Below are 14492 nucleotides of genomic sequence, written 5' to 3'. Positions count from 1 at the left end.
ACCTGAGAGAGGATTTCTTCTCTTGGGGGTGCCGGTGGGTGTCCTTCCTTGGTGCTGCTGTCCCCTCAACAAAATCAGCATCATCCTCGTCGCCACTGTTAAGTTCTGGGTCCGGTTACAAATGACTCTGACAACTTCTTGTTAACTATAAGTTCTTTACTTAGTTTGGGCTTATTAATTACAGTTCTTATGTCAGATAAATCATGGGGAAAATAGGACACCCACCAGCATCCTCTCTCAGGGCTTACATCTTTCAACTGACCACCCTGGAACACTCACACATGGGTAAACATTCTGCGCTCTGCCTTCCATCTCAACATTCCACTCTCTTGCAGGCAGAGCTAATCATAACAGAACCACAGAAAACGGCACTGGAGAAACTGAAGAACGGCAAATCCATTCGAGTACAAGGAGTACAAAGGTTCAGCAAAGAACGTAGTAGCGACACAGCCAACTAGCCTGTATGCCGGCATATAAGGAATGATGCCGGAAGGTTGCGAGGCACCATTTAAAAAAAACGAGTCTGTAGCATTGTATGTATGTATGGCATTAAAGAGGCGCCATTTTGTAGTGAATCTAGGCTGGATATGATGACACTTCTTCCATTTGCGCCACAAGGACTGTGATGTTGGTTGTCTAACACCCCGCTACCAGCATGTCACTCTTCCTATTCACGGTACTCCAATACCACCACCTCACTCTTCCTCTTCACAGTACCTCACTACCACCACCTCACTCTTCCTCGTCACAATCCCCCATGACCACCACATCACTCTTCCTTGTCACTGTACCCCACTACTACCAACTTCACAGCCCCTCAATATCACCATGCAGAGGTCAAGTCCTAAAAATTAAAGTGAGGGGACTCATCAACAAACGTAATTGGATGTGACATCGCCAGAAATTAACATATCAAGGTGAAATATGCACATTTCATTAAATTGGCTTTGCATAACCACCCAAATTGAACAGGACAAATGGCATTTGCCTTTCATAAAATCAACACACACACAAAACCAAAACAGGATATTTTCTTCTAATAGTGATTTAGAAAACGTTAAAATGTGTGCATGTTTTAAACTCCAAGAACCAATACAAATGTTTTCCCTGGGACTTGCAGTACTGAATTGGGATATTCCACCTTTAGTTGTTTGCTGTTTTTGATCAGGGTATATAGTGCAGGGGTGAAATGTCCAGCCTACAAACCTGACGACTGTGGTTTGATTCCTGAGGTCTGCTTTAATTCATAAATTCAAAGAGAACGTCCAATGTTTCTCTTTTAGCTCTGAATAAAGTGGGGGGGACTCCATCCCCCCGTGTGCACCCTCGACTTGAGCCCTGCCACCACGCCACTCTTCCTTGTCACAGTACCACATACCTCCAAGTGACTCTTTCTCATAACAGTCCCACTACCACCAACTTACCATTCCTTGTCACAGTACCCCACTACCCACAACCCCACCCTTGCTCATCACATACCCCAGTACCACCATGTATCTCTTCATCGGCACAGTACCCCACTACTGCCATCTCACTCTTCCTTGTCACATTAACCCACTACCACAAACTCACTATTCCTTCAAACAGTCCCTCAATACCATGACCTCACTCTTTTTTGTCACAGTCCGTCACCACCACCATGTTACTCTTCCTTGTCACAGTACCCCTCGACCACCAACTCACTGTTCCTTGTCACAGTAGCCCTTTACCACCAACTCACTCTTCCTCTTCATGCCCCCCACTACCATCACAGCGCTCTTCCTCCTGACAGTATTCCACTACCCCTTCTCACTCTTACTCGTCACAGTCCCCTAGTACCAGCACGTCACTCTTCCGCATCACAGTACCCCACTACTGCCAACTCAGGTTTCTCCATCACAGTACCCCACTACCACCACGTCACTCTTCCTTGTCACAGTACCACATACCTCCAAGTGACTTTTTCTCATAACAGTTCTCCACTGCCGCCAATTTACCATTCCTTGTCAGAGTCCCCCACCCCACTCTTCCTCATCACACTACCCCAGTACCACCATGTCTCTATTCATTGGCAAAGTGCCCCACTACTGCCATCTCACTCTTCCTTCTCACATTATGCCACTATCACAAACACACTATTCCTTCTTACAGTCCCCCACTACCATGACCTCACTCTTTCTTGTCACAGTCCGTCACCACCACCATGTCACTCTCCCTTGTCACAGTACCCCACTGCCACCCTTTCACTCTTTCTTCACAGTATCCCTCTACCACCAACTCACTCTTCCTTTTCATGCCCCCCACTACCATCACAGCGCTCTTCCTCCTCACAGTACCCCACTACCCCTTCTTACTCTTACTCGTCACAGACCGCCAGTACCACCATATCACTCTTCCTTTCACAGTACCGCACTCGCCACCTCACTCTTCCTTGCCACAATCCCCCTACCACCACCTCACTCTTTTCCACATCCCTTCTTATATAGTGGACATGCACAAAAAAGATGAAATACTTGAGAAACCCGATGTTGCATAGCCGAGGAACAGATATTGATAACAAATTATATGACATCAGTTATTTTATCAGACAAAAAGGCAGAATTACATGTGGTGGGAGATATAGCATAACAAAACCGTTGAAATTCCATGAAAAAAGTTTTAGTTGTAGTAAATTTAAGGGGCCGATTTAATGCCACAAAACCCCTGAAATCTGGCTGATGTTGGATGCTACACCACCTTAACTATGAGGCCCCCAATGCACATACCCTAAGCACACTGATGACATCACAAATGCCATCTCTGATGGCATCACATATGACATAACTTTGGGCATTATCAATGATATCACTGGTACAGTAGATTATGCATTCAAGGGTGGATTCAAGTGCAAAGCTTGACTGAAGATTGAATTTAAAAAAACTGTCCTTCTACAACCATGGTATTCTCACACACCATAGTTACTCTGTATTGAATGAGCATTTACCATGATGGGATACTCTATTATGTGTATTACTCTGTTCTAAAAACATTCCCCTATGCAAAGAATACATTTTGGTCGTACAATTATAACTTTGCACCAGACAACCAAAGAATACCACATACATGAGAAGGAACTGTTTCTGAAAACATTGTATCTTCATATATCATACTACTTACTGTCACTATAACAAATCAAAAGGTAGGCCTTGACCATGTAAAAGGGTAAATGTTAGGGCAGGTGGCCTGCAAGGGTCAACAATGTTAAAAAAAACCTTTGATAATGTGAGGACACGTGGCTATCAGGAATAGAGCATCTAATGAACTGTATAGAAAAAAGCTGCTATCGTTTTAGTGCCGGGGTTTGAAGCCGGCATTCTGCTACATATTTTGTAATATGATTCCAATGATCCCCCACCATTGCCTATGCTGGGCAGGGCTTGTGGAAGTTGTTATGTAAAGCCTCTGGAGATCCAAAGTTTACAGACTCTTGCTGTATTGAATATGAAATTAATTGTAGCTTGCTAATTGCAAGACCAACTTTCTGTAGTGCCCCAGCCATTATTTACAATGCTTGACAAATGTGTTTGGACCATCATAAAAGACAGGGTATTTTGCATCTGTGCTATATCTTCAAATACAGTGCAAAATGTATGTTTCCCAGTGGGTGGTACTTAACTGAAAGTTCACTGAAGAGTTCATAGGTGGTGTCCTACATGATTTCCCATCTGATGTAATTTGTGATGTCATCAATGTGATCAGGGGCTGTGAAATGGGGGCCTTATAGTTAAGGTAGTGTAGCTTCTAACTCCTGCTGAGTTTCCGGGGTTTTGTGGCACCAAATGGACACTTAAAGTCACTTCAACTAAAGTAATTTTCACTGATTTTCAAGGGTTTCATTGCATCAGATTGTTTCACCTTAACGGTCCTTCAACTAAAGTTTTTCCACAGAATTTCAAGGGTTTTGTTGCCCCTAATGTATTCACCTTAACTGTCCCTTAACTAAAGTTTTGTCCACTGAATATTATAGTGTAGCAGTAGCCACATTATAGCTGAATATTAAGTTCCATAGGGAACTTGAAAAATGAATTGCTAATAACATCTGACTCGTACGACTGATTTGGCTTGGCTGAAAATATGCAAACAAAATTGTACTTACAGGCCCCACAGATAGTACATTTTGGGAAAGATAACATTTTTGGTCGAGCACACAGCCAAAATCACTGGACGAATCAGACTAGGTATGAAACAACTTGGGCACGAAGCATTGACTCAATTTCTGGGCATGGTCTAGGGTTATTGCATCCAGTAGTTTTTAACTGCCTCCTTCTCCCACACTTATAGGTATATCTCCCATGGTGCTTTGCAGCAGAGAGGCTCACAGGATTTTCAGAAATGAAAAAGAAGCCATTTCTTCTCAAAGTTCTATTGCTAATACATTTTGACTTGCTGGATTGTAATTGGTTTTTTATAATGTGTTTAATCCCCAGAGGTTTCTAAGCGTGGACCCGGGGATCGAACCTGTGCTGCTCCACGTCGTCTTGTTTCCAAGGCGATCGCATTGCCCCTAAGCTATCCTTCCGAGACATGGCTCTGGATTAAGTTTGTCTTGGGTCGCCCAAAACTGTGCATTTTCATCACAAAATGTTGTAAAATTAAAAGGTTATTAACAAAACAAAACACCACAGTTACACAGTTTTCAACCCATTCATTTTCCTATAGAGAAAAAGGGCAGTTTTTGAACAGCTGTAGCACGAAAACCACTGGGCAGATTTGGACCAAATAAGAAACAACTTGGGCAAAAAGCATTGACATACATTTCTTGACTGGTGACTGGTTTGGGGTAAATCCATCCAGCAGTTTTAAAAAATATGTATGCCCCCTGCTCCTTACAACCTTTATATCAGACTTGGTGCTTTTTACAGCAGAGAGGCTGAGTGAGACAAATAACTTTTTACTTGCTGGATGGATGTGGATGAAATTGTCCAAACAAACAAGATCCCCACTAAACTGGACCCTTTGGGAACAATTTGTTAGAAAATGAAAATGTTATTAAGAAAACATGAACATGCTGTTTTTAGCCTACTCACATTTATTTTCCAATACAGAAAAGGTACTGTCTTTGAACAGCCGTAGCTTGAAAACCGCTTGGCAGATTGGACAAAATAAGAAACAATTTGGGCACAAAGTGTTGTCTTAGTTTCCTTGACTGGTTTGGGATAAATCTATTTAGTAGGTTTTAAATTAATCAACAGAGAACGCTTTGCCCCCTGCACCTTAATACCTTTATTTTGGTATTGGTGCTTTGTAGCAGAGAGGCTGAGAGAGGCTAATAACTTTTGACTTGCTGGATGGATTTGGAGGACATTTTCTAAAGCAAGGGTTTGTCAAGGGCCCCCTCCAACTGTACATTTTAGGAACAATTCATCAAAAAATGAAAAGGTTATTAAGAAAAGATAAAAATGCAGTTTTCAGCCTACTGCATTCATTTTCCGATAGAGAAAACATGCAGTTTTTGAACAGCCGTAGCTTGAAAACTGCTTGGCAGATTGGACGAAATAAGAAGCAATTTGGGCACAAAGTGTTGTCTTTCATTCCTTGACTGGTTTGGGATAAATCCATTCAGTAGGTTTTAAATTAATCAACCGAGAACGCTTTGCCCCCTGCACCTTAAAACCTTTATTTTGGTATTGGTACTTTGTAGCAGAGAGGCTGAGAGAGGCTAATGACCTTTGACTTGCTGGATGGGTTTGGAGGACATTTTCTAAAGCAAGGGTTTGTCAAGGGCCCCCTCCAACTGGACATTTTAGGAACAATTCATCAAAAAATTAAAAGGTTATTAAGAAAAGATAGCAATGCAGTTTTCAGCCTACTGCATTAGTTTTCCCATAAAGAAAAAGTGCAGTTTTTGAACAGCCGTACCGTGAAAACCATTTGGAAGATTGGGACCAAATAAGAAACAATTTGGGCACAAAGTATTGACTTAATTTCCTTGACTAGTTTGAGGTAAGTCCTTCCTGTAGTTTTTAAAATATTCAACAGAGAACAAGGTGCCCCCTTCTCCTTAAAACCTTTATATTGGTCTTGGTGCTTTGCAGCAAAGATCCTGAGAGAGGCTTATAACATTTCCTGGAGGCGTCTCAGGTTATTCCATCCAGTAGTTGTTCAAATATTTGAGGGAGAAGTGGGAGACCCCTTCGGCCAAAATGATGGCCATAAATGTATCCCACAATGCATCAACAAGGATTTTCAGAAATAAAAAAGCTGCTATTTGTATTTTTTTGCTCGATGAGAGTGATAACTGCAGTTACAACGGGTGTAACCAGGGTTAACCAAAAACAAAAAATTGAAAAGATGGCATTTGGAGGAGGAAAAAGGATGAAATTACATCATGCTAGAGGTGGAGAGAGGGAAAGAGAGCACCATGTGAAATTGGGGAGGTAGGTTGGGGTGGGGGTGCTAAGAACCAAATTCAGAGCTCAAATGTGTTTGCATAATGGGGGCTATCCTGCGGGATGACCGCAGTTATGATAGAAAACTAGATCAGGAATGAAAGTGCGTCAGCTAAAAGGACGAGGGTTGAGGGGAATGAGAGAGGGCTAGGGAAGGAAAAAGCACTTAACGGGAGTGGGGAGAGCATGGCAGGAGGAGAGGGCACTTGGTGAGTTCCTGGGAGGGCAGATAAGAGTTTTGGATTTTGTGTGCTTTTGACAGATATTTGCGGTTATGTTTGTTACCGGTAACTTTGGTTATCTGTAGTACATTGATAATTGCATTTACGGGGAAAAGGTTTCTTTTTTAAAAAGAGTAAAACAAATTTGATTAAGACAAAAAAGGTGAATTTTACAGCTACAGTGAGGTGGCTGGTAATGGGTGTGGCCAAAGGGTAGGGCTTATGGGTTACTTTAAGGAACCAAATGTTGAAATTTCCAAAGTGGCCACAGCCAAAGGCCATGGCTGGTGGGCCCTAATGAAACCTAGTGGGCAACATGTCAAGGGGCCACGGCAAAACATGCCATGGCTAGTGTGCCCAAAATAAATCTAGTGGCGGGGCCACGGGCAAAGGCCATGGCTAGTGGGCCCATTTAGGAACCCTATTGGAGCAATATGTAGAGGTACCACAGCCAAAGGATATTGGGGAAACATGTAAAGGGGCCACAGCCGGGCCAATTGTCATGGGCGAAGGCCATGGTTAGTGATTGGAAAGAAAGGTAGTGTTTTAAAAGATAGACTGTGGCTTGTGTGCCTGAAAGACATGTGTAGTTGGCGATGGCCACCTAGTGGGTCTGAAAGAAAGATAGTGTGGGAACATGTACGGTGGTCACAGCAACTATTGGACAACATGTCAAGGGGCCACAGTGAAAGGTCAGGGCCCATTTAGGAAACGTATTGGAGCAATATGTAAAGGTACCACAGCCAAAGGATATTGGGGCAACATATAAAGGGGCCAGGTCCAATTGTCATGGGCGAAGGCCATGGCTAGTGATTGGGAAAGAAAGGTAGTGCTTTAAAAGATAGACCGTGGCTTGTGGGCCTGAAAGACATGTATAGTTGGCCATGGCCACCTAGTGGGTCTGAAAGAAAGATAGTGTGGGAACATGTACGGTGACCACAGCACCTATTGGACAACATGTCGAGGGGACATAGTGAAAAGCCATGGCCAGTTGGCCCATTTAGGAAAACCCATTGGAGCAAAATTTAGAGCGGCCACAGCTATAGGCAATAGATAGTGGGACCGGAAGAAAGCTATTGGGGCATCATGTAAAGGGACCATGGCAGAAGGCCAGGCCCAGTGGTCATGGGCGAAGGCCAGGGCTAGTGAGAGGGAAAGAAAGGTAGCGTTTTAAAAGATACAGTGGGCACAGCCAAAGGCCCAGGCTAGTGGCCCTGAAATATCTGAACACCACAAGAGTCTACAAGCAGTAACTCTTGCATGACGCTCAACAGTATTATCACACAACACAGGCAAAAGTTATTTGAGATGTTTTTTCACAACTTCTGCATCTATAGTGGCCTACAACTCACTAAATTACCCTGTCAGAAGAAACTAACTGCCTCTAGATATTATACAGTGTATACAAAGGAGTCAACACCAGCGGACGATATACTGGTAAGCAGAGTATAAAACTCAATTGGGTATGAATAACAACTGCCTATGTGTAAATTACTACTGATAGGGACACCATATGCATGTGTTCTGTCTCTTGGCTTTAGGCAGAATATGAAAACTGGCTGACAACAGCAAAGCCATAAGAAAAATAGAGGGTAAGAAAGTAGATGTGTGGTAATGGAAACACACATTATATAAATAGAAAATAAATACAGTGATGGTTCCTGTTTTTATATTCCCCTATTTAGGGTTTGACAAAGAAATTAGGACAGAAAGAAGATTAAAGAAGGGAAAATACTCCTGAAGAACAAGAAGGAGCCCTTGACATAAAGAATAATGTTTACCATGTAATTTATGACCGCAACGAGCTGGTTGGGTTTTAGTCCTGAAGAAAGCGGGTACACTAATACTAATACCGCTGAAACCGGTCGACCTAATAGAGGTTCAGGGTGATGACCAGAACCCCCAAGACTTCCGGATGCATTGAAAAGCTTGGTTTAAAGCACATCCTTTTTTAGCCATGATAGCTGATTGGAACTGCATAGGCTTCTTTGAAAAAATAACGAGAAGCCTCTTTAATACAAATATTTTATTTTTTTGATACATGACACACCAGAAGAAAGGATTAAAAGTAAAAACAACTTCCTGAAGTGCGTTTTTTAAAAATCTTTGAGGAAAGTAGTTAGTGCGTTAAGGGTCTGTCTCTTCTCTATCCCCTACCCTAGACAGGCGGCACATCAGCACTGACTAGGGACACTGTATAATATCTAGGGTCAGTTAATTTCTTCTGACAGGATAATTTAGTGAGTTGTAGGCTACTATAGATGCAGAAGTTGCAAACAAATATCTCAAATAACTTTTTCTAGTGGGCCTGAAAGACATGTATAATGACCACAGCCAAATCCCATGGACACATAGTGGGTCCAAAAGAAAGATATTGCGGGAACATGTACAGTAGACATGTCAGCAGGCCATGGCTAGTGGCCCGTAAAAAAACAATGGTGTAACAAAACCCTTAAAATTCACTGAAAATACTTTAGTTAAAGTGTAGTTAAGTTGAGCAGATTTAACGCAACAAAGCCCTTGAAATTCAGTGGATGTAGGAAGGCATGACCAGTTTAACTAAGTGCATTCCTGTTGATGTCCCCCATAATGCTATGTCCCCCATAATGCCATTTTGTATGTCCTAGTGACTCCCTTCTCTTATAATATGCATTTGCTCATGGGTTTTGCAAAGGGAATGCGCAGAGTTAAGTTGGTCATTGTGATACTGGTAATGCATTGGAGGGACAGGGCCTCCATGTCCTTGTCCTGTACTCCCTTATCATGTGTGTTCTATGTTATTATCTGCAAAGGAGCCTGTGTGGGACTGCTGGCAGTGCGGCTCTTCCTCTTTTTGGCCGTGGTGAATAGAGACCCTTGGGATGCCCTTATGGCACCCATGGGTGGGGGTATAACCCTGTAAACCTAGTGTATGTTCTTGGGAACCTGTATGTGGCCCACAGGCAAGGAATGGGCTGGTGGCAGCTCCATGCTGAATTTGACAGATGCTCTGAGTATCCTCCATTTTGGGATACCCAGGCCCTGCCATAGGAATCAGTGGATTCCTGATAGGAGACAAGATGGCGCCTGTGGCCTTTTGGTTTCTTTTACTTGTTACCTTGTTTTCCCAAAGTCCTGGGAAGCCCTGACTCTGTCCCTTCCCCTGACTGGCTGTTTGGTATAAGCACCATATATGGTATTGGGGGGAAGTGCAGGCCAGACTGGTGGAGCCTTCCCAGTGACTGTATGTTGTGGGTACACCCTTGGGGTGGGACCTAGGTGAATGGAGTCAGTGACCAATATGCACGCCATGTTATGGTTGTCTGGTATTTGTGTGTGTGAGACACAAAGAATGAGACAGCCCTGCCCGAAACTGACAAGAATGCAGTGTGGGGTGCTCAAAGGCTGGGTGCGTGCCCCGATCCATATTCCTTTTTGTGAGTGTCTGGGTGGAAGTGAATGGCCTGAATGCACGGTGAGCCTGATTGGCTGGCTGCCTGCCTGCATGAATACCCTTCTAAATGATTGGCTGCCTGAGCTTAGCTCGGAAGTTTGAATGAGAGACAGAACAGTATATCTGAGGACCTCTCACTTACCAGAATTGTTCAGAAGCAGAAGTTGAAACTTGAAGCTGCTTATCCTTGAAGCCCAGCAGGAAGAAGAAGAATTGCAGCTGCTTTCCTTTGACCTGATCTGAATGCTGCCTAGTCTGTTGAGGACTGATCCGAGAGAGGACCTGAATAGGAGACCTCTCCCCGAGCTACGAGGAAACATTATGCAGAACCTGACCTTCATCGAGGCACCCTGGGAGCCAGTCCCGAAAAAGGCTGTCGACAGGAAAACAGGGTCAGCCAAGAAATCTGAAGTAAAGCACCCGGCCATCGAGGCCATTGATGTCCATTGTCATCGACTGGAGTTCAGAGGAATTCTGTAACCGCTGGAAGCCAGTCGAGTCGTGTTGCCCAGAAGCTGGGACAGCTTGACGCCATGCTGTTCGAAGACCAGAGCCGCAACACTCCACCTTTGCCTAAGAAATTTGAAACAAAGGACTCCCTTGCCATCACCGTGGACTGCTTTGTCCCGCCGGAGAAAGTCGAGGTCGTCGACGAACCGAGGAGAATCTGCCAGTGGGTTTCCCGTCACCCAAAGTCCACAAAGACGCCGACAAGGAAGATCCAAAAGCCAGCCGTGGTCTAGTCCTGATCGCTGATGCAGACATCCGACGCTGACACCCAACGCCCCCTGCCGGGCCTGCATTCTTTATTGACTCTTTGCGGCATTGAACTCTCTTCTTCGAGGACTCTTGACGCAGAGGTTCACATTTCTTTGAGGACTCTCGATGCCCTGTGGCTCCTGATTTAAAGGGAGTTCACCCTTGAGGGATCCATCGACGAACTGTTGACACTCTGCTAAACTCAGGTACATTGGGGTAGTAGAACATTTTATCAGGAACAAGACTATTTTAAACATATATGGACTGGGCTTGTTGAAACACTTTATTTACAGGTGGCCCAGGTGGGGGAATGCTCACTCAGAACTGTGTCTTAGTAGCTAAAGTACTATTCTGCCATTATTTAACCTAACTTGTCTTCCTTCCTATGTCTGATGTTGATTCACTTAACTGTTTGATTTGTATGCCATTGGAACTGTCAGCATTTGGTGCATTTTAAAGGAGTCAAGAGTGAACTGCAGTACCACATAGACATTGTACATATTTACGATATTAGATTTACCAAAGTACAAAGTGTGTTATTGATTGTGTATATATATTGAACCATATTTAGATGAAGAGCTGTGTTATCACATAACATAGTGTGCGAACATTCCTTTGTGGGGGCTTGGGGACTACACTGTACTTAAGAACCAGCCGCATCACCTACTGAGAGCTAAGCCTTGGTTGCTCATCCATTGTTACCACATAGAGAACCTTGGCTGGGGTGCCTGAGCTTCTACCCTGCCATATAGTGGGCAGGAGTACAGCTAACCCCCCTCCAGTCTTTACAGTCATGACTTCCCACATACACTGAATTTCAAAGTTTTTTGTTGTGTTAAATCGGCTCAACTTAACTACACTTTAACTAAAATATTTTCCGTGAAGATATACATAAATACACACCTACATACAGATCTCTGCAGCAGATGCTATTATCCACACACCCCTTAAAGCTGCTCCATCTCACTCCCGATCTCGTTTAGAGCGCTGCCCACTACGTTTTCAGCCCAAACTGTGCCCGTCTTTCTCCTGCTCTGAAATGTAGAATGACCATAACGAGAGCAGTGATGGCTAATGAAAAATACTGTGCTTTGTTGGGTGCGCGTTGGGGCATTGATGCATATATTTATGCCTGGCCACCACAAAAGCCCCATTAGTTTTACCAAATTTCCGTTACTCGACCCACTTGCTGCCGTTTCCATGATAAGAAAATACAAATCTTTCTGAAGGATGTGATGGATGGAATGTGTTTATTGAATGAGAATCACTGGCATTAGTATGGGCCACTGTACAAATCATCGTTTTTCAGCCCACCATGCAATGTTATATGTCGGAAACACATGTGCAAATCAGGCACACTAGCACCCTAGTAGGGGCAGTCTAGCAGAACCACTAAGTAAAATCCTGTCTGGCCAGGACCACAATCAACTCCAGACATGTTTCTGCCTCATCAAGCTTCATCCGTGAGGTGGAGCTTGGGATTGTAGGTACTGAAGACCTTGGGCCCACGTCTCGCCATAACTCTCCAACATTGGTTAACCTATGAAAAACTGAAGACCTAAGAAATTAATGTTTTGAATCAATCATAAGCATTGTCGTTACTCTGAGCAAGACATATGCATTTGTGTATACAGGCCGTTGGACCACTGTATGTACGTTGGAATGTACTGTCTGCTGTTCTTTAGACCCCAGAGGCCATTCCACTTTGTTGTAACATTGCTCTAACCTATTTGAACAAGTATAATGATACCAGTCCATAAGTGATATGGTCTACCACTGGACTCTATGCAGTCCAGGCTATCTTTATCATAACTGAAATTGTAGCTTGGATTCTATGTCTGGTAATCTGTTGCTGAATTACTTAATTTTTTAGTACTACGCAATTGTCAAGTGAACCCCACAATATCAATGTGATGTTCATTTCCATACTTCAACATAACATATTTTGATCACATTCAACACTAAAATGATGTGTTTCCGGAGTTCTTGTTGGGTGTTCCTCAATCGTTTTGTCCAAATTGTTTGAAAACAAAGCCAATATTACCGAACATGAGGTGCAGGGGTTGTGGGGGTGCCCCCTGCTCCCTGTGTTCATTATTTATGCCCTTGGGGTGTGCAGGGATGGCCCACGCTTCCTCAACAATAGAAGAGGGGGACCAAAAAAAAAGAAGAAGAAAGAAAAAGGGAACCTGCGGCATCAGCTCCAACCTGCGTTAGAGGGGCGGAACTGATGTTGCAGGGCACAGAAGAGGCCGCGGATGGAGACAAGGTAAGTGGGGGGGGTTGTGGGTCTATGGGCAGTTTGAGGGAACATAGGTAAAAACATATTTGCAGCAAAATCGACCATGTCAGTTCCGCGTGATTCTTTTTACCACAGTAAAACAACCCCAATCCTTCCTCGATAAATGCTGATAGTAAATATTTTCAGGATGGTGGCTGGGGTATCCATCCCAAAGATCAGTTCCATGCTGATGGTGAAATAATGACTCATTGGTTGTTCTCTTCTCTTTTCTTCATTAAGATGCACCACAAAATGTGATCATCACCTCTGAATCTCCATCCAACATGCTGATTGAAGGGGACCGTCTAAACCTCAGCTGTGTTTCTAAAAGCAAGCCCTGGGCTAATATCACTTGGACAAAACAGTCTGCGTATAGCCTACACTCTCTGAGAGAAGGCAACAGCCTCTTCATAAAAAGTCTTCAGACAAGTGATTCTGGAGTGTACGCCTGTGAAGCTCGAAACGAAGTGGGCCGAAACTCATCCAGCATTGAAATAATTGTACAAGGTATGGATATCCTTGTGAGCCTGTGTTTCTCTTCTGCGATGACTGCTACATGAAGCCGGGAATTGTCACACAAAAGGAAAGCGTAAAGTATCACGCGATGCATTAGCAATTCCTTCCGAAGTTTAAACAGCTCAATTTTGATTGAACTAAGGCCTTCTAGGCAAATGTAATTGTATGAATGTTCTTAAGGTGGACACATGCACCTCCCTACAGCTTATTCAGCACAGCAGACATTCAGAAACATAAGAGACCAGGATATTCATGTTGGTATGCTCTGGAAGATATTCCACACCGTCCATATTGAATTCCAAATCCAATCAAAGGGTATCCATGGAGGTGTTGAATGAAAATTGACAGATGAGGATTTATCATGGTTAAGCACCAAGTTCGTTGAGAATGGGCTTAGCTAGAGCAGACCCTCCCTAAACCACCCAGTCCCATGGTCAGTAAAGTGTTTACACAGTTCACCCCTAGGACATGACTGTTTGTGGGATATTGCTGCAGTTTCATATGAGCATGCAGCTGCAAAATGCATCACATTAACCCAGCACATAGAGACGGGCATTAAGATGTTGTGTTAACCTTTCTGGTTTACACAACATTTTTATGAAAATGGAATATCACAAGTGGTATTTGTTCCATGCAAATGTGCTACAAAATCCGACCACCTAGACAACAACTCTTTACAGTCACTCACAGCATACAGGATCGGATTGATAAGTCCACCTTATTCGAACAACAAAAATGTTCTTCCACCACAACACCTGCCATTTGGATGTGCCCACTTAGTTGTACAACATATATTTCATAGGACAATGTATTGAATTCTAATTGTCCCTCTTAAAAGACAGGCTATCAGTTGGTGGTGGATCAAGATTGACACT

At 43.5% G+C, this 14492-nt stretch overlaps 1 protein-coding gene across 3 annotated transcripts in view; it reads left to right on the top strand.

The window, feature by feature from the left end:
- Positions 1-14492, top strand: part of VCAM1 (vascular cell adhesion molecule 1) — a 79032-nt gene that overhangs the window by 52679 nt on the left and 11861 nt on the right. For all 3 annotated transcript variants that reach the window (XM_069641574.1, XM_069641572.1, XM_069641573.1), the window contains one exon: positions 13342-13608. In XM_069641574.1, coding sequence (XP_069497675.1) covers positions 13342-13608 — 267 coding nt within the window. The remainder of the gene's footprint in view (positions 1-13341; positions 13609-14492) is intronic.

The sequence above is a fragment of the Ambystoma mexicanum genome, chromosome 1q (assembly GCF_040938575.1).
Source record: "Ambystoma mexicanum isolate Mex_15411 chromosome 1q, UKY_AmexF1_1, whole genome shotgun sequence".
NCBI classification, from domain to species: domain Eukaryota; kingdom Metazoa; phylum Chordata; class Amphibia; order Caudata; family Ambystomatidae; genus Ambystoma; species Ambystoma mexicanum.
The sequence above is the reverse complement of the archived record's forward strand: the minus strand, read 5'-3'. Positions and strand labels throughout refer to the sequence as shown.